This window comes from Babylonia areolata, chromosome 1 (assembly GCF_041734735.1).
Source record: "Babylonia areolata isolate BAREFJ2019XMU chromosome 1, ASM4173473v1, whole genome shotgun sequence".
In the NCBI taxonomy this organism is placed as follows: Eukaryota; Metazoa; Mollusca; class Gastropoda; order Neogastropoda; family Buccinidae; genus Babylonia; species Babylonia areolata.
The window spans coordinates 102,315,143-102,341,667 of NC_134876.1; the positions used below are offsets into that span (position 1 = coordinate 102,315,143).

Below are 26,525 nucleotides of genomic sequence, written 5' to 3' on the forward strand. Positions count from 1 at the left end.
TGTCCTCAGCTGATAGTGAGTTGTGTAAATGTGTCATCAGCTGATAGTGGGTTGTGTAAATGTGTCATCAGCTGATAGTGAGTTGTGTAAATGTGTCCTCAGCTGATAGTGAGTTGTGTAAATGTGTCCTCAGCTGATAGTGGGTTGTGTAAATGTGTCCTCAGCTGATAGTGGGTTGTGTAAATGTGTCCTCAGCTGATAGTGAGTTGTGTAAATGTGTCCTCAGCTGATAGTGGGTTGTGTAAATGTGTCCTCAGCTGATAGTGAGTTGTGTAAATGTGTCCTCAGCTGATAGTGAGTTGTGTAAATGTGTCATCAGCTGATAGTGGGTTGTGTAAATGTGTCATCAGCTGATAGTGAGTTGTGTAAATGTGTCCTCAGCTGATAGTGGGTTGTGTAAATGTGTCATCAGCTGATACTGGGTTGTGTAAATGTGTCATCAGCTGATAGTGGGTTGTGTAAATGTGTCATCAGCTGATAATGAGTTGTGTAAATGTGTCATCAGCTGATAGTGGTATCAGTTATTAGTTGTCCTTCTGTCTGTCTGTTTCTATGTGAGTGTGTTTGAGTGTGTGCTATGCAGCCATGTGCATATCTATGTGTCTGTTTCTATGTGAGTGTGTTTGAGTGTGTGCCATGCAGCCATGTGCATATATATGTGTCTGTTTCTATGTGAGTGTGTTTGAGTGTGTGCCATGCAGCCATGTGCAGATATATGTGCTTGTATGAGGTGTGGGAGTCATTTTGAAAGTTGTTGAAACCATTTCCATCTGTGTTGTTCAGGATTCATGCCAAGTCAGTAAAATTTGTTTCATACAAGAGCATTTCATGTGATGTGATTCTTCACAGGTGAAGAAGCTCCACAACGACCTGAAGACGAGAGTGGGCAAGGCGTTCACAGACCATTCAGAGCTCTGATCCCGTTCACTGCACAAAGGCTTTTTGTTTCATAACAACTGTATGAGGTTTTGATCGCTTCAGCCGGCCTTAGGTGCTGACGTACTTGTTTTATGTGGAAGAAACAAAGTGAAACTTTCTGAAGTTTTTTCAGTCCTAATGTTTGTTAAAAAAAAAAAAAAGGTTGAAAAGAAAGGACTTAACAATGAAATTAAACAACCAACCACATGCAATTAAGAATGAGCTTGCGCATCATAGCAGTTATATGGATCAAATAATGAGACATTATATTCTGAATCTTTTATCTGGCTAATGATCTGTTAGGTTTACATAATAATCTGTTCAAAAGTAAAGATGGCCACATGGCATATGTCAAGCAACAAACATGGTAGTCTGACGCTAACATCATCCAAAGGAAAGCACTAGGAAGGGTCAAATCAACCAGTCCACTTCCAAAACTCACAAGCCATAATGTGATCCAGAGCACGAAACACATCCACCAGTTGAAACATTCCACGCAAATGACAAGCACCTCAACAACCAGGTGCTCAACAAAACTGACAAGCACTCTGTCCAAACCTGGTGCACCCTCCGAAACACAGCCCACACGATCATCACAGATGGCAACAAAACGCTATGATGACCAAAGAAGAAATAACAAATTCCCAGCCAATGAACAGGTTCATATGCACATCGCCAGCAGATTCACTAACCAGAAATCCACACATTCATTTCTCTACTCAGATATGTTCAAGATGGATGTAGAGTTTCTGTTTCTCACACATACAGAATAATTATACACAACAATGAGCAGTGCCACACAATGTCCACACATCCCCTGTTCATCCTGCCACACAATGTCCACACATCCCCTGTTCATCCACACAACAATCAGCAGTGTCACACAATGTCCACACATCCCCTGTTCATCCTGTCACACAATGTCCACACATCCCCTGTTCATCCTGCCACACAATGTCCACACATCCCCTGTTCATCCTGCCACACAATGTCCACACATCCCCTGTTCATCCTGTCACACAATGTCCACACATCCCTTGTTCATCCTGCCACACAACAATCAGAGTGTCACACAATGTCCACACATCCCCTGTTCATCTTGCCACACAATGTCCACACATCCCCTGTTCATCCTGCCACACAATGTCCACACATCCCCTGTTCATCTTGCCACACAATGTCCACACATCCCCTGTTCATCATGCCACACAATGTCCACACATCCCCTGTTCATCCTGCCACACAATGTCCACACATCCCCTGTTCATCATGCCACACAATGTCCACACATCCCCTGTTCATCATGCCACACAATGTCCACATCCCCTGTTCATCCTGCCACACAACAATCAGAGTGTCACACAATGTCCACACATCCCCTGTTCATCTTGCCACACAATGTCCACACATCCCCTGTTCATCATGCCACACAATGTCCACACATCCCCTGTTCATCCTGCCACACAATGTCCACACATCCCCTGTTCATCATGCCACACAATGTCCACACATCCCCTGTTCATCATGCCACACAATGTCCACATCCCCTGTTCATCCTGCCACACAACAATCAGAGTGTCACACAATGTCCACACATCCCCTGTTCATCTTGCCACACAATGTCCACACATCCCCTGTTCATCATGCCACACAATGTCCACACATCCCCTGTTCATCCTGCCACACAATGTCCACACATCCCCTGTTCATCCTGCCACACAATGTCCACACATCCCCTGTTCATCCTGCCACACAACAATCAGAGTGTCACACAATGTCCACACATCCCCTGTTCATCCTGCCACACAATGTCCACACATCCCTTGTTCATCCTGCCACACAACAATCAGAGTGTCACACAATGTCCACACATCCCCTGTTCATCCTGCCACACAACAATCAGAGTGCCACACAATGTCCACACATCCCCTGTTCATCCTGCCACACAACAATCAGAGTGTCACACAATGTCCACACATCCCCTGTTCATCATGCCACACAACAATCAGCAGTGCCACACAATGTCCACACATCCCCTGTTCATCCTGCCACACAACAATCAGCAGTGCCACACAATGTCCACACATCCCCTGTTCATCCTGCCACACAACAATCAGCAGTGCCACACAATGTCCACACATCCCTTGTTCATCTTGCCACACAATGTCCACACATCCCCTGTTCATCCTGCCACACAATGTCCACACATCCCCTGTTCATCCTGCCACACAATGTCCACACATCCCCTGTTCATCCTGCCACACAATGTCCACACATCCCTTGTTCATCCTGCCACACAATGTCCACACATCCCCTGTTCATCCTGCCACACAATGTCCACACATCCCTTGTTCATCTTGCCACACAATGTCCACACATCCCCTGTTCATCTTGCCACACAATGTCCACACATCCCCTGTTCATCCTGTCACACAATGTCCACACATCCCTTGTTCATCCTGCCACACAACAATCAGAGTGTCACACAATGTCCACACATCCCCTGTTCATCCTGCCACACAACAATCAGAGTGCCACACAATGTCCACACATCCCCTGTTCATCCTGCCACACAACAATCAGCAGTGCCACACAATGTCCACACATCCCCTGTTCATCCTGCCACACAACAATCAGCAGTGCCACACAATGTCCACACATCCCCTGTTCATCCTGCCACACAACAATCAGAGTGTCACACAATGTCCACACATCCCCTGTTCATCCTGCCACACAACAATCAGAGTGTCACACAATGTCCACACATCCCCTGTTCATCCTGCCACACAACAATCAGCAGTGCCACACAATGTCCACACATCCCCTGTTCATCCTGCCACACAATGTCCACACATCCCCTGTTCATCCTGCCACACAATGTCCACACATCCCCTGTTCATCCTGCCACACAACAATCAGCAGTGCCACACAATGTCCACACATCCCCTGTTCATCCTGCCACACAACAATCAGCAGTGCCACACAATGTCCACACATCCCCTGTTCATCCTGCCACACAACAATCAGCAGTGCCACACAATGTCCACACATCCCCTGTTCATCCTGCCACACAACAATCAGCAGTGCCACACAATGTCCACACATCCCCTGTTCATCCTGCCACACAACAATCAGCAGTGTCACACAGTGTCCACACATCCCCTGTTCATCCTGCCACACAATGTCCACACATCCCCTGTTCATCCTGCCACACAACAATCAGCAGTGCCACACAATGTCCACACATCCCCTGTTCATCCTGCCACACAATGTCCACACATCCCCTGTTCATCCTGCCACACAACAATCAGCAGTGCCACACAATGTCCACACATCCCCTGTTCATCCTGCCACACAATGTCCACACATCCCCTGTTCATCCTGCCACACAACAATCAGCAGTGTCACACAGTGTCCACACATCCCCTGTTCATCCTGCCACACAGTGTCCACACATCCCCTGTTCATCTTGCCACACAATGTCCACACATCCCCTGTTCATCCTCCACACAATGTCCACACATCCCCTGTTCATCCTGTCACACAACAATCAGCAGTGTCACACAATGTCCACACATCCCCTGTTCATCCTCCACACAATGTCCACACATCCCCTGTTCATCCTGCCACACAATGTCCACACATCCCCTGTTCATCCTCCACACAATGTCCACACATCCCCTGTTCATCCTGCCACACAATGTCCACACATCCCCTGTTCATCCTCCACACAATGTCCACACATCCCCTGTTCATCCTCCACACAATGTCCACACATCCCCTGTTCATCCTGCCACACAATGTCCACACATCCCCTGTTCATCCTCCACACAATGTCCACACATCCCCTGTTCATCCTGCCACACAACAATCAGCAGTGTCACACAATGTCCACACATCCCCTGTTCATCATGCCACACAATGTCCACACATCCCCTGTTCATCCTGCCACACAACAATCAGCAGTGACACACAATGTCCACACATCCCCTGTTCATCCTGTCACACAATGTCCACACATCCCCTGTTCATCCTGCCACACAACAATCAGAGTGTCACACAATGTCCACACATCCCCTGTTCATCTTGCCACACAATGTCCACACATCCCCTGTTCATCCTGCCACACAATGTCCACACATCCCCTGTTCATCCTGCCACACAATGTCCACACATCCCCTGTTCATCCTGTCACACAATGTCCACACATCCCCTGTTCATCCTGCCACACAATGTCCACACATCCCCTGTTCATCATGCCACACAATGTCCACACATCCCCTGTTCATCCTGCCACACAACAATCAGCAGTGCCACACAATGTCCACACATCCCCTGTTCATCCTGCCACACAATGTCCACACATCCCCTGTTCATCCTGCCACACAACAATCAGAGTGTCACACAATGTCCACACATCCCCTGTTCATCATGCCACACAATGTCCACACATCCCCTGTTCATCCTGCCACACAATGTCCACACATCCCCTGTTCATCCTGCCACACAATGTCCACACATCCCCTGTTCATCCTGTCACACAATGTCCACACATCCCCTGTTCATCCTGCCACACAATGTCCACACATCCCCTGTTCATCATGCCACACAATGTCCACACATCCCCTGTTCATCATGTCACACAATGTCCACACATCCCCTGTTCATCCTGCCACACAATGTCCACACATCCCCTGTTCATCCTGCCACACAATGTCCACACATCCCCTGTTCATCCTGCCACACAATGTCCACACATCCCCTGTTCATCCTGCCACACAATGTCCACACATCCCCTGTTCATCCAGTTCAGTTGGTCCTCCGTCATTCTCCACAGCAACATGTCCCACCTCCAAAAAGAAAACATTACACAAAAATGGCATCACATTGTAAAACACTACCATAGCATGTTACGGAAAACCCTTTCAAATGTTTAATCAAGGAGGAAGAATGAGAATGTGATGAGTTGTGACTAGCTGTCAATGAATTAAAAACCAACAAAACACAGCAACACAGGACTTGCCTATCTGTGCCAGGGTTAAAAACCAACAAAACACAGCAACACAGGACTTGCCTATCTGTGCCAGGGTTAAAAACCAACAAAACACAGCGACAGAGGACTTGCCTATCTGTGCCAGGGTTAAAAACCAACAAAACACAGGACTTGCCTATCTGTGCCAGGGTTAAAAACCAACAAAACACAGGACTTGCCTATCTGTGCCAGGGTTAAAAACCAACAAAACACAGGACTTGCCTATCTGTGCCAGGGTTAAAAACAAACAAAACACAGCAACACAGGACTTGCCTATCTGTGCCAGGGTTAAAAACCAACAAAACACAGGACTTGCCTATCTGTGCCAGGATTAAAAACCAACAAAACACAGCAACACAGGACTTGCCTATCTGTGCCAGGGTTAAAAACAAACAAAACACAGCAACACAGGACTTGCCTATCTGTGCCAGGATTAAAAACCAACAAAACACAGCAACACAGGACTTGCCTATCTGTGCCAGGATTAAAAACCAACAAAACACAGGACTTGCCTATCTGTGCCAGGGTTAAAAACCAACAAAACACAGGACTTGCCTATCTGTGCCAGGGTTAAAAACAAACAAAACACAGCGACAGAGGACTTGCCTATCTGTGCCAGTTGATTGGCATTGCTGCCGGGTGTCTGTAAGTGAAGTTGGCTGTTATTGCTTGGCAGGTGTAGGTGTTATTCCCTTCATGCAAGCTTGTGTGTTGTGGTCTGTGTGGCTAACTGCCGTTGTCTGAATTAGAGGTTGTGTATTTTGATTGTTGTATGTGCAAGCAATGGGGCGGTGATGCGTGTAAATGGTTGAACCATACCTGTATTACTTGGAAGTTGTATACTTTATTTTCCCTGAAAGAATGAAAGCAGATGGGTATTTTTGCATGTTTGGGTTTGATTTTTGTCACAACGGATTTCTGCCTGTGAAATTTGGGCTGCTCTCCCTGTAGAGAGTGAATCACCACAGTGCAGCATTATTCTTTTTTTTTTTCTTTTCTTTTTATATTGAAGTGGATTTTTCTACAGAATTTTGCCAGAGACATCCCTATTGTTGCTGTGGGTTCTTTCACATGTGCAAAGTGTATGCGGCACACAGGATCTCAGTTTATCATCTCATCAGAATGACTATCGCCCAGACCACCACTCGAGGTCTAGTGGAGGGGAGAGTGAAAACCCTGGTGTGTGGACATCAGCTGTATAGTTAGGTGCATTACTGCTGCACCACTGTTTCACTCTAACTTTGTGTCCTGTGTGTGGACATTAGCTGTATAGTTAGGTGCATTACTGCTGCACCACTGTTTCACTCTAACTTTGTGTCCTGTGTGTGGACATTAGCTGTATTGTTAGGTGCATTACTGCTGCACCACTGTTTCACTCTAACTTTGTGTCCTGTGTGTGGACATTAGCTGTATAGTTAGGTGCATTACTGCTGCACCACTGTTTCACTCTAACTTTGTGTCCTGTGTGTGGACATCAGCTGTATAGTTAGGTGCATTACTGCTGCACCACTGTTTCACTCTAACTTTGTGTCCTGTGTGTGGACATTAGCTGTATTGTTAGGTGCATTACTGCTGCACCACTGTTTCACTCTAACTTTGTGTCCTGTGTGTGGACATTAGCTGTATAGTTAGGTGCATTACTGCTGCACCACTGTTTCACTCTGTGTCCTGTGTGTGGACATTAGCTGTATAGTTAGGTGCATTACTGCTGCACCACTGTTTCACTCTGTGTGTCCTGTGTGTCAAGTTGTGTGTCCTGTGTGTGGACATTAGCTGTATAGTTAGGTGCATTACTGCTGCACCACTGTTTCACTCCAACTTTGTGTCCTGTGTGTGAAGTTGTGTGTTTCACATGGAGGACAGATATTGTTGATGATGTTGTATGTTCGGTGCAGTAGGTCTTAAACTGCAAATTTTATGCCATGAGAGTTCTTGGTATTCTGAAGCAGTCCTTAACATTTGTTTTGACACAAGTGGAATCATCAAACATGTAGCTGATCTTGTTTTGAGTTTTGGAATGCTGATGGTGAACAGTTTTACTTCAGTCTCATTGTTGTCTTCCAGTTCATTGACCATGTGCATTTGTGATACAGGTGTGAGGAGCTGGAGTGAACCTTAAATAAAGTAGAGAGGAAAAAAAGTTGGAAAGGTCTGAGAACCAGAAGAATGCATTTGTTGTTGCATTTCAGTTTGTACTGTTAATACTGTGTGGTGTTGAAAAAGAGAGAGACAGCTGATTCTGTTGCACATGTGAATTGCCTTGCTTATCATTTACATATTGTGTGGGAAGTTGTGTGAAGGGTTGAGGCCATCTCTTGACTGTTGACAATATTGGTTGTGCAAAATGGGCCATTGGTCATTTCTCGGTTCAGTTTTCTGTGCCAGGTCATGTTGTACAGATTCACTGCCATTCCACCAGTGCCAGATTGCATTTTGAGAGTTTGAATCATTGTTGGAACTGAGAGAATTACAACACCAACATCAAAAGATCTGGGTTTTTTTTTGGGTTTTTTTTTGTTTGTTTTTTTAATATGAAGTATATATAAGGAGAAGGATTACCCTCGGAGTATTTACTTCCAAATATAAACTGTCCTGTGCGAATGATATTATTAGAATCAGATATTTGCATTTGCCTCTCAAGATGCTGTGAAAGGAACTTTTATTCCCCCCACCCCCACACCCCCCACACCCACACCCCCCACACCCACACCCCCCACCCCCAAGTCCTTCTGTAGTTGTGGTTGTCTCCCCTGATTCATCCCAGCATCACTGCGGTGCGTGTTCAGTGATATTGTTTGATGATGTCATGTTCCTGTCTTCCAGAGAAGTGGCAAATTCTTCCGATTTTTTCCCCCCTTTTGAATATTTCTGTCATCATAACTAGGGAAACCAAATAAATTGGTGTCCTACCTTTTTTTTTTCTTTTTTTTTCTTTTGTATTTTTATATATTTCTAGCATTGCATATTTGAAACAAAACGATGGAAAGGGGACATTTTTGAGATAATAAAAGAGAAATGAAAAACTGTAGTCAGGGATATGATGTGACTATGTTGACAGACACTGAACGAAGAAATGACAGGCCATTGAAGTTCTAGGCAGTGTCCAGAATATAGACGTCTTTCTCTTTTTCACCCTTTTGCCGCTGAACGAAGAAATGACAGGCCATTGAAGTTCTAGGCAGTGTCCAGAATATAGACGTCTTTCTCTTTTTCACCCTTTTGCCGCTGCTCCTGTTAAGTCACTTTTTTGTAACAGTGGTGTACTGTAGGTTGGATTGATTGCTGAGAACGACAGTGGTATTTATTTCCTTTTCCTTTTTATTGGTTTAGGTTTTATTTGCATGGTGGTGGTGGGTTTTTTTTTGTTGTTGTTTTTGTTTTTGTTTTGTTTTTTTGTTGCTGTTGTTTTTTCTTCTCACTTGTCTGGTTAGTTCCAGTATTAGTGTGTGTCCTTCCTGATCAGGACCTCAAACTTACACAGCACTGTACACATGGTATGGACTTGAATCATATTCATTACATCATTTTCTCTTTTCTCTTTATTTTCTTATCGATACGATGTATTTAATTCATACCACAGCATTCATCATAAAAAGGATGTGTAAGCTTTGTTTTTTTTATACTCATTGCTTAATTGTTGATGATTTTTCCTTTTTATGGAGCGCCAAAGGTCAGTGCACTTGGTTCAAAAGCTGATTATTTTCTAAGGTTTTTACAAATAAATATCAAACTTCTCGGTAAACAGCTTTTCTGATACAATGCTCCCCACATTAAAATCATCTACACTGGTGTTTGCATGAATGTATGTGATGTCATAGGTGGAAAATATTCAACTTTCAAGAATGTGAGAAGTTGACTAATGCACATTTCATTGTTCAGTACATTTTGGTTTTAAAAAAAATGTTGAGTGACAATGCTATCTGTTTTGAAGCCATTTATGATCATTTAAAAAAATATATCTAAAAAAAAGGGGGGGGGGAAGGTAGCGGTGGGAGAGAAAAAAAGCCTTTGTGACTCCCTTGTTAATGGAACTATTCTTCATTGGTTTTAGCCCAAAATTTGGTTCTTACTGGAGGTAGGTTACTCTGATAACGTATTGTATGAAAGAAAAATGTGTTGATGTAAGCTGTACGAGTGTTTTTCTAGTCTTCAGCAGAGATATCATGTGGGAAATTAAGACATTATAACTTAGGTTGTTCTTTTTGTAGTGCTTTTTTTCTGCACCCCCATTATGTGTACAATTCCAGTAGTGTTACCAGTTAAGTGCTCACACTGAACCCTAGTATACTTCCACACCTGGTTCGTCTGCAGCTGTCTTGGTGCCAGAGGTCCACAAGGAAATGTTGATACAGTTGGGTCGCTAGCTTCTTGGAAGGCTTTGTTGGATTTGTGGTTATTGCATATAATATTGTTCAAAACTGTGAATCTGGATCGTGGATTTATGGATAGCTTGTGTGGTTTTATGTCTCTGGGTTGTACTTTTTGGAGTTCTTTATTGTTTGTGGTTATCACATTTATTATCTGATCACTTGAAACTGACTGGGAGCTGTAAATTTATAGATAGCTCATGTGAGGTTATGAAATTGGTGGGGGGGGTTGGTTTTTTTTTTCTCATTTGTAAACACATATAGGACTGTTTCAAAAATTATGAAATGTGGTCTTCCGTTTACGGATAGCGCGTGTAGTGTTACGAATCTCTTGCCCTTGATTTTTTTTTATTTTTAACATGCATGTAAACATATTTTCTACAAGTTATTTTGCAATTCATCATTACTGACATAATTATGTTATAATTATAAGAAAAAGTATGATGTCCATTTTGTTAAGTATTTATTCATTTTTTATTCCAATAAAAATAAAAACCAGTTTATCAAAATGAAATGCTTGGCTGTCAACATTTTTACCAAAATTAAATGTGATGTGGTGTAGTGTGGTGGTGTGTGCGTGTATGTGTGTGCTTTTGTCACATGTTTGTGCTGTTCTGTACATACACATACACTTCCTATCCACCACGCTTTCAAAAGCCATCAAGAACACAAGAGTTTGCTTTGCGACACACTTTACTGTGTAGTAATAACAAAAGTATACAACATTGTGTACACAACAGCATGTACCTCTACAAAAACAGCGTCTGAGCAACAGGTTTTTCTTCTTCCCTTGTTTTTCTTTTTCATTAAAAGACTTTGACACAACAATAATAATAATAATAATCCATAAAAATCATCACAGTTCAGCAAGTTAGCAGTACAAGTTTAAAATCTGTCATCAGCACAGGGAGATATATCCAGAGAAATCCCCTGACAGCAATATGGAGATATATCCAGAGAAATCCCCTGACAGCAATATGGAGATATATCCAGAGAAATCCCCTGACAGCAATACAGGACGGATGAATGAGTCTTGCTAGCAGTTTTACAATGGACAAAAATCCAATTCTGAGTTGTCAAGACCTTTTGCCAAGCCATGGACGGATGACTGTTTTATTCTTTTTGTTAACACATTTCTGACCAAGCAAAATCGGAACAACTGTCCCTGGACCAAGCAATTTGGACTGTAACAGATGACAATAAAGGCTGTGTCACAAAGAAACGTCACTTTGCCATCATTTTGAATGTATTTTCAAACACTTCATTCACAGTGAGTTCAGAGAGTAGTTTTCACCCGACACTCTTGTGTGGCAATGTCTCCCATTTGTTCACTGTGTACAGCAACAGCTATAACCATTAGTAGTCACAACCTGCAATGGTCCACATGCAGAAATTGTCGGACAGACTTGACTGTAATCAGAAATGAGTTACCATATACATGTATTTCTGGGGGAACAGAGGTGTGAGGGGTGTTACTGGTCAGACACTACTTGACTAGCACTTTGGATTAAACAGTGACATTTGTACGATATGTGGTGGTTGGATTTTAGCTGGATACAGTGGTTGCTGGTTGGATTTTAGCTGGATACAGTGGTTGCTGGTTGGATTTTAGCTGGATACAGTGGTTGCTGGTTGGATTTTAGCTGGATACAGTGGTTGCTGGTTTGAAAGCTGACTAATATTTTATGCTGTTTCTCTGTATCATTATGACTTAAAAAGTGAAACCCAAAAAAGTCCTGATTTTCTTTAAATTATAAAACAATTTCAGAGCTCACTTCTAAGCTGATTACATAAGTTCATTTTTTTTCGTTGCGCTGCATAAATGAACTGAATTGGGTATACCCCAGATTTGTTTTCATTGCACCAAATAAATGAATCCAACATTCTCCAGATCGACATCTCAAAGTAACAAAGAAGGGGATGCAACACCACCCACACCACAAAAGGACAGACCCTTACTACCTGCTGACCAGGCAGGAACAGGTGTCAGTGTTCAGGATCAGGACAGGCCACCACTTACACACTACATTCTGCACTGGTCACTCAGCATGTGGGACTGACAGCCAGACAGCAGAACATTGCTGTAGTCCTGCCCCTTCCATCAGGTGCTCAGGAACAGGTACTGGCCCCGCCCAACACAGTGCCCCTGTGGGACTGACAGCCAGACAGCAGAACATTGCTGCAGTCCTGCCCCCTCCATCAGGTGCTCAGGAAGAGGTACTGGCCTGACCCACTTCCATCAGGTGCTCAGGAAGAGGTACTGGCCTGACCCACTTCCACTGATCTGGAAGCTCCATGTGAGGTGGACTTGCAGCGTGTAGCTGTCTTTGTCACACAGACTGCGGTGTCCATCACACCCTTGCTGCACAGTGCCAAAGTTAGGGAGGGGGAGGATGCGTTTCTTTTTTTCTTTTCTTTTTCATATTAATCACTATACCACACAAATGCCACTGCTTGTCAAAGTTTGTTTAGGAATAAGATTCAAGGACCAAAATGCAAACACATGAAGTGCATTGAACTTCTACAATAGATACAGTAGTGTGTTTGAAACAACAGCAATAAATAGGTGAATAAATTAATCAAGTGCATAAATTAATTAAATGTAAACTACTTGAAACTGAGAACAATACTCTTACAACATGTGTGTTATGACCATTGGCTGTGTTTTCTATTTTTACTGTGGAGTCCAAGAAAGTTTATAAAATGAACAGAACACCCTGCATAAATTGATCCATCCAAGCAACGCTACAACAAACAATTACAACAACAAAAATTATCTAAAGTGACAATGAAATTCATGTGCCATCTCTAAATATGAATGGCACACTCCATAAAGAACACAACCTCTGACTGGTACTGGCCGATATAGGTATTCCTTTGAAACTTGATTTGCTTCCCTTTTTCAAGTCTCTCTCTTAGATATATATATATAATCTATAGCTGTTTATTCAAAAACCAGCCACTCCCTCACAGGTAAATATCCATCAATCATACTAAAAATTAATCAGTAAAACAGGTTTCAAAATCAACAGGAACCAAAAAACGAAAAAGAAAAAATGCTGAAAACCACTGTATTTTTTTTCCCCCGCGACCTTACCTGCGTGCTACACAATGCAAAGTCACTTGCCTGCAAAGAAAAGCTCACAATCACATTCTGGTTTTCTCTCCATGTTTAGAATGTTAACACAAACCCTTTCATAATTCAGGCCAAGTTACAAACTTCTTCCAGTGGTTGATAATTGCAACTCACGACAACTCTCTAAGGAGAACACACACAGTTAATCATCTGATAACCGACATGCATCATCTGATAACCAACATGCATCATCTGATAACCAACATGCATCATCTGATGACCAACATGCATCATCTGATAACCAACATGCATCATCTGATAACCAACATGCATCATCTGATAACCAACATGCATCATCTGATAACCAACATGCATCCTTCTTCAGTTCTGTGCTGGTTCTGGACTGGAATCAAATAAACACCTTGCACATGGCGAAGTTTTCTCTTCGTATCTCAAAATCTGTGATGTGAATCAGTCGAGTCATCAAGTCAACTTGAAGCCTTACTTCTGTGCTGGTTCTGCACTGGAATCAAAATAATCAACACCATGCACATAGGGAAGTTTCCTAAAAATTGAGATCTCTTTAACATTAAGACGTGTAACGTGAATCAGTAGAATCATTCAAGTTAACTCAAAGCCACTTCAAGTCTGAGTAACACTGCTCTTCGTTTTCTTCTCCCTGAACTCTGTCAGCAGACATACGGGACGTGTTGAACTGAAGAACTGTTGACAAGGTTCCTCCAGATCTTTCTCTTCTCCCTGAACTCTGTCAGCAGACATATGGGACGCGTTGAACTGAAGAACTGTTGACAACATTTCTCCAGATCTTTCTCTTCTCCCTGAACTCTGTCAGCAGACATACGGGACGCGTTGAACTGAAGAACTGTTGACATTTCTCCAGATCTTTCTCTTCTCCCTGAACTCTGTCAGCAGACATACGGGACGCGTTGAACTGAAGAACTGTTGACAACATTTCTCCAGATCTTTCTCTTCTCCCTGAACTCTGTCAGCAGACATAAGGGACGCGTTGAACTGAAGAACTGTTGACAACATTTCTCCAGATCTTTCTCTTCTCCCTGAACTCTGTCAGCAGACATACGGGACGCGTTGAACTGAAGAACTGTTGACAACATTTCTCCAGATCTTTCTCTTCTCCCTGAACTCTGTCAGCAGACATAAGGGACGCGTTGAACTGAAGAACTGTTGACAACATTTCTCCAGATCTTTCTCTTCTCCCTGAACTCTGTCAGCAGACATACGGGACGCGTTGAACTGAAGAACTGTTGACAAGGTTCCTCCAGATCTTTCTCTTCTCCCTGAACTCTGTCAGCAGACATATGGGACGCATTGAACTGAAGAACCCTTCACAAGATTCCTCCAGATCTGTCAGTATAAATGCGTCGGTACATGTGTGTCAAAGCCCGGGTCTCTGCAAAAAGTGTTCCCATCCATTCTGCAATGCTATCAGTGCTTTTCTTTCAACACTGCTACATTTCCCATCCATTCTGCAATGCTATCAGTGCTTTTCTTTCAACACTGCTACATTTCCCATCCATTCTGCAATGCTATCAGTGCTTTTCTTTCAACACTGCTACATTTCCCATCCATTCTGCAATGCTATCAGTGCTTTTCTTTCAACACTGCTACATTTGACATCCATTCTGCAATGCTATCAGTGCTTTTCTTTCAACACTGCTACATTTCCCATCCATTCTGCAATGCTATCAGTGCTTTTCTTTCAACACTGCTACATTTGACATCCATTCTGCAATGCTATCAGTGCTTTTCTTTCAACACTGCTACATTTGACAGGAGTTTTTCTTCCATTTCCCAAAACAGGTTGGAAATTCAAAATCTTTTAATGTTGAGTATTTTTCATCAGTGATTCAAGACAAAGCAACTTTTCTGGATGTCTACTGATTACTGTTGGTTTGATGTCATAGATGGTTTGATGTCATAGATGGTTTGATGTCATAGATGGTTGCTGTTGGTTTGATGTCATAGATGGTTTGATGTCATAGATGGTTGCTGTGGTTAGATGTCACAGATGGTTTGATGTCATAGATGGTTGCTGTTGGTTTGATGTCATAGATGGTTTGATGTCACAGATGGTTGCTGTTGGTTTGATGTCATAGATGGTTGCTGTGGTTTGATGTCATAGATGGTTTGATGTCATAGATGGTTGCTGTTGGTTTGATGTCATAGATGGTTTGATGTCATAGATGGTTGCTGTTGGTTTGATGTCATAGATGGTTGCTGTTGGTTTGATGTCATAGATGGTTTGATGTCATAGATGGTTGCTGTTGGTTTGATGTCATAGATGGTTTGATGTCATAGATGGTTGCTGTTGGTTTGATGTCATAGATGGTTGCTGTTGGTTTGATGTCACAGATGGTTGCTGTTGGTTTGATGTCATAGATGGTTTGATGTCATAGATGGTTGCTGTGGTTTGATGTCATAGATGGTTGCTGTGGTTTGATGTCATAGATGGTTTGATGTCATAGATGGTTGCTGTTGGTTTGATGTCACAGATGGTTTGATGTCATAGATGGTTGCTGTTGGTTTGATGTCACAGATGGTTGCTGTTGGTTTGATGTCACAGATGGTTGCTGTGGTTTGATGTCACAGATGGTTGCTGTTGGTTTGATGTCACAGATGGTTGCTGTTGTTAGATGTCACAGATGGTTGCTGTTGGTTTGATGTCACAGATGGTTGCTGTTGGTTTGATGTCACAGATGGTTGCTGTGGTTTGATGTCACAGATGGTTGCTGTTGGTTTGATGTCACAGATGGTTGCTGTTGGTTTGATGTCATAGATGGTTTGATGTCATAGATGGTTGCTGTGGTTTGATGTCACAGATGGTTGCTGTTGGTTTGATGTCACAGATGGTTGCTGTTGGTTTGATGTCATAGATGGTTGCTGTTGTTAGATGTCACAGATGGTTGCTTCTGCCTCATCACTGTCCTGAATCAAGCTGAAACTCAACACACACACGGGTGTTCGCCGTCAGATTCCCGGTGCTGTGACCAACTGTGTTTTCACTGAGCACTTTGCATCCAGTAACTGAGGTATCTGTATGCCAACTTCTTCCACACACAGACACACACATACACAGACATACACAGACACACACAGACACACTCACTCACACACACACACAAATTAAGGTTGTGGGTTACAGTCAGTACCTCCTTGCAGTCTATAAAATACAGCTGTAAATTTGGTCAACATAAATGTCTGCTGATAACATGAAGACAAAATACCTTTTCCAACCTCAAAACACCACCATCGATCCATCCTTTAAAAAAAAATTTTTAAATATGCAGAATACAGCATACACAAATGAAAGAATATGTTCACAAAGTCATAACCAAACAATAATGTTGTATAAATTCACTGACTAGGGAGCTAAAGAAATACCACCATGTATTTCCCGCTGATGCGTAAAATAATTTTTTTGGGTAAAGTAAACTTGGACGGATGAGCCTGACTAGCACGCAACACTAACATAACATGATAATAAACATATGTAAAAAGTCAAATGCAAATTTCAACAAAATTTTACAAACAGATCAAAACATACAGATTCATTGCACCACTTCTAGAAACAAAACAATAAACCTCCTGTCTGATAAACCAACAAAAATACTAAATTAAAAGCATTCCAAATGACAGTGCATAAAATAAAAAGACATACCAATGGGGAAAAAATCAACTGTTATTTGCTGTAAGAAAATTAAGTTTGAAATGTCCATAACGTACAAGGTAGCTTCACTTGCAATGGCTTTCCATCTCTTTCTTTTCTTATTCCATCTTTTAAAGGATCTTTTTTTTTTTTTTCTTCTTGTTCATTTTGATGGTTAACCTCTGAGTGCAAACAGCACATCCTCCCCTATCTCTCTAACCATGCTCCCCTATCACTCTAACCATGCTCCCCTATCACTCTAACCATGCTCCCCTATCACTCTTCATGCTCCCCTATCACTCTTCATGCTCCCCTATCACTCTAACCATCCTCCCCTATCTCTCTAACCATCCTCCCCTATCTCTCTAACCATGCTCCCCTATCTCTCTAACCATGCTCCCCTATCACTCTAACCATGCTCCCCTATCACTCTAACCATGCTCCCCTATCTCTCTAACCATGCTCCCCTATCTCTCTAACCATGCTCCCCTATCACTCTAACCATGCTCCCCTATCACTCTAACCATGCTCCCCTATTACTCTAACCATGCTCCCCTATTACTCTAACCATGCTCCCCTATCACTCTAACCATGCTCCCCTATCACTCTAACCATGCTCCCCTATTACTCTAACCATGCTCCCCTATCACTCTAACCATGCTCCCCTATTACTCTAACCATGCTCCCCTATCTCTCTAACCATGCTCCCCTATCTCTCTAACCATGCTCCCCTATCACTCTAACCATGCTCCCCTATCTCTCTAACCATGCTCCCCTATCACTCTAACCATGCTCCCCTATCTCTCTAACCATGCTCCCCTATCACTCTAACCATGCTCCCCTATCACTCTAACCATGCTCCCCTATCACTCTAACCATGCTCCCCTATCTCTCTAACCATGCTCCCCTATCACTCTAACCATGCTCCCCTATCACTCTTCATGCTCCTCTATCTCTCTAACCATGCTCCCCTATCTCTCTAACCATGCTCCCCTATCACTCTAACCATGCTCCCCTATCTCTCTAACCATGCTCCCCTATCACTCTAACCATGCTCCCCTATCACTCTAACCATGCTCCCCTATCTCTCTAACCATGCTCCCCTATCACTCTAACCATGCTCCCCTATCACTCTAACCATGCTCCCCTATCCTCTAACCATCCTCCCCTATCTCTCTAACCATCCTCCCCTATCTCTCTAACCATGCTCCTCTATCTCTCTAACCATGCTCCCCTATCTCTCTAACCATGCTCCCCTATTACTCTAACATAAACTATCAAGTAATAAGGAATACACAACAACTCTGGAACTGAAAAAGTTCAACCATATACTGTAACCATAATTCTTCTGCCGAGTAATATGATACACCCATTGATGGATAATCAGCACAATGATTCCAGACACTACTCCTTCAACATGCTGGTCGATGACATGTGGACATGGTGGCATAATGTGTTCCTAATTTCATGCACTGCCTTTCCTCCAGCCATCCTTTTACCACACTGTACAACAACGGGATTTTCCCTCTCTGATGAACTCAGTTCTTCTAAAAGATCTAAGTAATCATTTCAGAAATAAGAGTCCTCAGCCATATTTCCAAAAAGACATGTTCATACACTGTAATAATCAATGCCAGAATCAGAACTCTTTCTTTCTCAGCTAAATTCCCAAAAGATGTGTTCATAGACTATCACCAGAATCAGAGCTCTTTCTTTCTCAGCTATATTATCAAAAGATGCGTTCATATACTATCAATAGTAATTCCAGAATTAGAACATCTTTTTCTTTTAACTCAGCCACATTTCCACATTTCTTAATAATCAAAATAATTAAGCTGCAGCAACGTTTTTTTTATGATGATACACAACAAAGATACCACCTACATCTAATCTAACAAACCTACTTTTTAGTCTAGTCCACAGTAAAACTGCCAGGCATCTAAACAAGGTGTACGTTTGTCACCACACTTTAAGTGTTTAAGTGAGAAGAAACAGAAAACAAAACTATACTGAAGAGGAAACACTGCAATGTCTGGAATGGTTTCAGAGAGTGAAGGGATGGCAGAAACATTGTCAAGTCTGCTGATGGTTCCTGTCTGACTTTCACACTGGATTCTGCAGCAAGTCATCAATATCAAACAGAGCATCCTCCGACTCCTGCACACAAAAAACATCACCGGATATACAGCAGGTCTGACAAGGAAAAAAGGATGCTGCATATACATTAACTTGTAGATGAGAGACAAAACAGTAAGGGAGGCTACCACTCACTCAGGCAACTTGGGCAAAGTAGGAGGATTTTGCATTAGAGGGAATCAAGGCCCTGCCCTGCCCTGCCAGAGTCTGCACCAGTGGGTATAGTGCTGGTGTTGTAGTGTGTGTAATTAACCCCTGATTACGTCATTTCCACAATGATGCAGAGAGTATTTTCCTTCCTGGGGAACTAACATATTCAGAGAAATACTGGAAATGGTGTGCTGGATTCTCTGGCAAAGCTTCATGTCCATGAGTTGACTTGTGTTGCTGAGCTCAGGAACAAAGACTGTGTGACAGAGGACATCAACACTTTGTATTTCTATTTCTTTTTATCACAACACATTTCTCTGTGTGAAATTCGGGCTGCTCTCCCCAGGGACAGCGCGTCGCTACACCACAGCGCCACCAATTTTTTTGTATTTTTTCCTGTGTGCAGTTTTATTTGTTTTTCCTATCGAAGTGGATTTTCCTACAGAATTTTGCCAGGAACAACCCTTTTGTTGCTGTGGGTTCTTTTACGTGCACTAAGTGCATGCTGCACACGAGACCTTGGTTTATTCTCATCCGAATGACAAGCATCCAGATCACCACTCAAGGTCTAGTGGAGGGGGAGAAAATATCGGCGGCTGAGCCTGATTCGAACCAGTGCGCTCAGATTCTCTCCCTTCCAAGGCGGACGCGTTACCTCTAGGCCATCACTCCACTTTATCAAGAGTTCTCTTTTCTTTCCCCTTCATCTCACTCACAACGACAGCTGCCAGGACTGATACAGTTTGATGTGACTGCTGGATACACTCTGTTTTCTGTTGTTCTTGTTCATGTTGTTGTTTTACAAATTCATGGCCTTCAATGAGTCTATTTCTCATTTCTCTTACTGAATTATATCTGAGCTAATATTTCATTTTCTTATGCTTTCTTTTTGTATACTGATGACATGATATAAAATGCACGCGCACACACACACACACACACACACACACACATACACACACACACACACATGCAGTCATGTATGCACTCACACACATACACACACACATAGAAAAATAAAATACTATGAATAATATTCAGAACACAAATCTATGCACTGGTACCAACAAACATCTCATATAGCTATGTTCATATGTAAACTAATTACCTGTCAGTGTTATTATATCTCTTATGACAGATTTTTTTTTTTTTTTTTTTAATTCAAAAAACACACAAGACACATTTTCAAGGTTTTAAAACATCTTGCATGTGTAAACTAATGCCTATGAACACAATATTCAGTGAATATCTCATTTCAATTTTCAGTAAGATATTTTTCTAAGCATATACCCATAAAAAAAAACAGGCAAACACACACACGCACACACACACACACACACACACACACACACACACACATGGACATTACAAGTTTAACTATCCATGGCACAAGGAATCGTAGCAACCGTAACAAGACATCCAGAAGATAACACATAATTAAAACCTACCTACTTAAGAAGTTGGCAAAAGCAAACACAAACAAATAAAAAGTAGGTGACTAAAAAAAACAAAAACAAAGAAAGAAAAAAGCCCCCACAAAATAACTGACCTCTATCAGTTCTCAATTCCCTGCGTTTACAAAACTGGCTTTGATCGGAAAACAATTCAAAGTCAATTATACGTGCTGTACACAATTTTAAACCACATCTATACATGCCGTTGCTTTATCAAGCATGGCCGAGTTTAGTCAGAACAAACTGGAGAAGAAGAAGAGTGGAAAAGAATATCTACAAGCATAATAGGATGGACATAAAATACACTGAATTATGCAAACTGTCGAACACACTGGTGAGAAAATGTTACTGTCAGATGACTGTTTACAGCTAAAATGTGTACAGAACTAAAATGTGTGCAAAGACATGTTCTGATATGCAAGTTGTGTGTGTGTGTGTGTGTGTGTGTGTGTGTGTGTGTGTGTGTGTGTGTGTGTGTGTGCGCGCGCATGCGCACGAGAGTGTATGTATGTGCACATGCACAGCTACCTTTCAATATGTGATTTAAAAGTAACTGATGCCTAAATACAGTTTGGTTTCATTCAATTCTTACACCAAGAAAGTGTGTGCTGACGTTGCTGAATGTAAGAAAAGACAGACTGACTTCTTCTCAGGTCTGTTATAATAATTCTCACTGGCTATTGACTCTTTTCTGTTATAATAATTCTCACTGGCTATTGACTCTTTTCTGTTATAATAATTCTCACTGGCTATTGACTCTTTTCTGTTTTAATAATTCTCACTGGCTATTGACTCTTTTCTGTTATAATAATTCTCACTGGCTATTGACTCTTTTATTTTTCAAAGTATCTGATTCGCGTACACACTCACACACAGACACACACACATTATGGCAGAAATCACAGAATATCTGCCTTAAAAAACTGATGACAAACACAATGAGAAGTTAGTAAAAGACACTGATGAGCAGAATAAATAACCAATATTATATATATACATATATGATTTATACATATATCTATCATACGCAAATCAAGACCAGAAGTATAAAACGGAGAAAAGCTTCGAGTGCACTCACACATACAGCCAAACATCAAATCATACAGAGAGATGGACAGATAAATAGATAGATATTGGCAAACAAGTCAAAGAGCAATAACACACACAAGGAAAACACACAATACCAAAAATAAAATTCATCTACAGTTTTACTGTTTAGAATTCATGATCTGTCGAAGAAAACACTCAATACCAAAAATAAAATTCATCTACAGTTTTACTGTTTAGAATTCATGATCTGTCGAAGAAAACACTCAATACCAAAAATAAAATTCATCTACAGTTTTACTGTTTAGAATTCATGATCTGTCGAAGAAAACACTCAATACCAAAAATAAAATTCATCTACAGTTTTACTGTTTAGAATCATGATCTGTCGAAGAAAACACTCAATACCAAAAATAAAATTCATCTACAGTTTTACTGTTTAGAATCATGATCTGTCGAAGAAAACACTCAATACCAAAAATAAAATTCATCTACAGTTTTACTGTTTAGAATCATGATCTGTCGAAGAAAACACACAATACCAAAAATAAAATTCATCTACAGTTTTACTGTTTAGAATCATGATCTGTCGAAGAAAACACTCAATACCAAAAATAAAATTCATCTACAGTTTTACTGTTTAGAATCATGATCTGTCGAAGAAAACACTCAATACCAAAAATAAAATTCATCTACAGTTTTACTGTTTAGAATCATGATCTGTCGAAGAAAACACACAATACCAAAAATAAAATTCATCTACAGTTTTACTGTTTAGAATCATGATCTGTCGAAGAAAACACTCAATACCAAAAATAAAATTCATCTACAGTTTTACTGTTTAGAATCATGATCTGTCGAAGAAAACACTCAATACCAAAAATAAAATTCATCTACAGTTTTACTGTTTAGAATCATGATCTGTCGAAGAAAACACTCAATACCAAAAATAAAATTCATCTACAGTTTTACTGTTTAGAATCATGATCTGTCGAAGAAAACACTCAATACCAAAAATAAAATTCATCTACAGTTTTACTGTTTAGAATCATGATCTGTCGAAGAAAACACTCAATACCAAAAATAAAATTCATCTACAGTTTTACTGTTTAGAATCATGATCTGTCGAAGAAAACACTCAATACCAAAAATAAAATTCATCTACAGTTTTACTGTTTAGAATCATGATCTGTCGAAGAAAACACACAATACCAAAAATAAAATTCATCTACAGTTTTACTGTTTAGAATCATGATCTGTCGAAGAAAACACACAATACCAAAAATAAAATTCATCTACAGTTTTACTGTTTAGAATCATGATCTGTCGAAGAAAACACTCAATACCAAAAATAAAATTCATCTACAGTTTTACTGTTTAGAATCATGATCTGTCGAAGAAAACACTCAATACCAAAAATAAAATTCATCTACAGTTTTACTGTTTAGAATTCATGATCTGTCGAAGAAAACACTCAATACCAAAAATAAAATTCATCTACAGTTTTACTGTTTAGAATCATGATCTGTCGAAGAAAACACTCAATACCAAAAATAAAATTCATCTACAGTTTTACTGTTTAGAATCATGATCTGTCGAAGAAAACACTCAATACCAAAAATAAAATTCATCTACAGTTTTACTGTTTAGAATTCATGATCTGTCGAAGAAAACACTCAATACCAAAAATAAAATTCATCTACAGTTTTACTGTTTAGAATCATGATCTGTCGAAGAAAACACTCAATACCAAAAATAAAATTCATCTACAGTTTTACTGTTTAGAATTCATGATCTGTCGAAGAAAACACTCAATACCAAAAATAAAATTCATCTACAGTTTTACTGTTTAGAATTCATGATCTGTCGAAGAAAACACTCAATACCAAAAATAAAATTCATCTACAGTTTTACTGTTTAGAATCATGATCTGTCGAAGAAAACACTCAATACCAAAAATAAAATTCATCTACAGTTTTACTGTTTAGAATTCATGATCTGTCGAAGAAAACACTCAATACCAAAAATAAAATTCATCTACAGTTTTACTGTTTAGAATTCATGATCTGTCGAAGAAAACACTCAATACAAAACAAAAAAAAGTCTGCCTACAGTTCTACTTTTAAGAATTCACTTTATGACTTATATATCATTCTGAGGTCTGTAGTCATGAGAGTTAGTTCCACCAAAACCTACCTGGTTAATTTAAAGAACAATAATCCTGTTCAAAGATGTGATGATGTATATGAACCAGCTTCAGTGCTCACAATAATCCTCGTTCAAAGATGTGATCATGTATATGAACCAGCTTCAGTGCTCACAATAATCCTGTTCAAAGATGTGATCATGTATATGAACCAGCTTCAGTGCTCACAATAATCCTGTTCAAAGATGTGATGATGTATATGAACCACCTTCAGTGCTCACAATAATCCTGTTCAAAGATGTGATCATGTATATGAACCACCTTCAGTGCTCACAATAATCCTGTTCAAAGATGTGATCATGTATATGAACCACCTTCAGTGCTCACAATAATCCTGTTCAAAGATGTGATCATGTATATGAACCACCTTCAGTGCTCACAATAATCCTGTTCAAAGATGTGATGATGTATATGAACCACCTTCAGTGCTCACAATAATCCTGTTCAAAGATGTGATGATGTATATGAACCAGCTTCAGTGCTCACAATAATCCTGTTCAAAGATGTGATCATGTATATGAACCAGCTTCAGTGCTCACAATAATCCTCTTCAAAGATGTGATCATGTATATGAACCACCTTCAGTGCTCACAATAATCCTCTTCAAAGATGTGATCATGTATATGAACCAGCTTCAGTGCTCACAAGCTGGAGAGTTGTGGGGGGTGTATGTGTAAGGGGGGAGGTGTGTGTGTGTGTGTGTGTGTGTGTGTGTGTGTGTGTGTGTGTGTGTGTGTGTGTGGCTGTCTGTCTGTCTGTCTGTGTTTGTGTGAATGTATATTTGTGTCTATTTATGCCTGTATGTATACACTGATGTGCGTGTGTCTGTGTCTGTGTGTGTCTGTGTCTGTGTGTGTGGACATGAGTATATACTTCAAACATGTGAGAATATGTATGTATGTGTGTGTGTGCTCGCGCATGCACGTGAGTGAGTACATGCGTTAATTTGTGTATGTGTATGCGTTTGTGTGTGTGTGTGCATTCCTGTGTCTGTGTTAATGTATCAGTATCTGTGTGTGTGTGTGTGTGTGTGTGTGTGTGTGTGTGTGTGTGTGTGTGTGTGTGTGTGTGTGTCTGTGTTAGTGAGTGTGTGTGTGTGTGTGTGTGTGTGTGTCTATGTTAGTGAGTGAGAACATGTACATTTACACATACGCACTTGCAAGCATGTCCACTGACATTCGTCGTTTTCAAGTTTCTCCAAAGTTTATATTCAGTTTAATACTACATTCCTGCACTACATTAGGAATATTTTTCATGTCAGTGGCACAGCTAAAACTTTCAAGTATACTGATAAAAAGGACACGACAATACGACAAGCAAGTGCACTCTTTCTGACAACACAAAAGAAAACCAAAACATCTGTTGCAAGTACAGCACAAATTATAAAATAACAACAATAATGATAAGAGTAAGAGGAATAGCTAATGCAACATCAGAAACATTACCTTTAAGCATCGGAAGACTGAAAGGAACAAGAAGAAAAGCAACATAAATTATCTACCACTGGCTACAAATAAAGCATATATGGACAAAATAGCACCTTCATTAATACTAAGAAAGTAGAATACATTATTCAAAAAAAAAACAAAAAAACAGCAAAACTTCGAGGTGTATGTGGTGTGTGTTTATGTGTAATCACTTACACGCAGGTGTCTGCATTTCTGTATGAGGGTGCATGTGATTGTGTGCAAGCAAGCTGACGCACAACACACATCTGCAGGTCAAGATAAACTCATCAAATCATTCACACATTTCACAGTATGTTAAACACACACACACACACACACACACACACACACACATCACCTATGAGACCAAAAAGAACACTGAAATATTAATCAAGTCAGCAGACATATCTGACTGAACAGTTATGAAAGATATGACTCCTCGTACCACCCCACACCTGATCCCCCCACCCCCCTTCCCCACACACACCTAAATCTCAACAATGATGAAAGATATGACTCCTCGTACCACCCCACACCTGATCCCCCCCACCCCCCTTCCCCACACACACCTAAATCTCAACAATGATGAAAGATATGACTCCTCGTACCACCCCACACCTGATCCCCACCCCCTTCCCCACACACACCTAAATCTCAACAGTGATGAAAGATACAACTCCTCGTACCACCCCACACCTGATCCCCACCCCCCTTCCCCACACACACCTAAATCCCAACAATGATGAAAGATATGACTCCTCGTACCACCCCACACCTGATCCCCACCCCACCCCCTTCCCCACACACACCTAAATTTCAACAATGATGAAAGATATGACTCCTCGTACCACCCCACACCTGATCCCCCCCACCCCCCTTCCCCACACACACCTAAATCTCAACAATGATGAAAGATATGACTCCTCGTACCACCCCACACCTGATCCCCCCCACCCCCCTTCCCCACACACACCTAAATCTCAACAATGATGAAAGATATGACTCC

At 41.0% G+C, this 26,525-nt stretch overlaps 2 protein-coding genes across 2 annotated transcripts in view; one reads left to right on the forward strand and one right to left on the reverse strand.

Moving 5' to 3' along the window:
• LOC143290352 (alpha-2-macroglobulin receptor-associated protein-like) overlaps window positions 1–10,822 on the forward strand; it is a 36,398-nt gene extending 25,576 nt beyond the window's left edge. Inside the window, exon 8 of the mRNA XM_076599718.1 lies at window positions 850–10,822. Within this exon, the coding sequence (XP_076455833.1) occupies window positions 850–918 (69 nt within the window). The 3' untranslated portion in view covers window positions 919–10,822. The remainder of the gene's footprint in view (window positions 1–849) is intronic.
• Window positions 10,823–18,236: 7,414 nt separating this feature from the next.
• LOC143294655 (polycystin-2-like) overlaps window positions 18,237–26,525 on the reverse strand; it is a 44,447-nt gene continuing 36,158 nt past the window's right edge. The window contains 1 exon segment of the mRNA XM_076606037.1: window positions 18,237–19,235. Coding sequence (XP_076462152.1) covers window positions 19,182–19,235 — 54 coding nt within the window. The 3' untranslated portion in view covers window positions 18,237–19,181.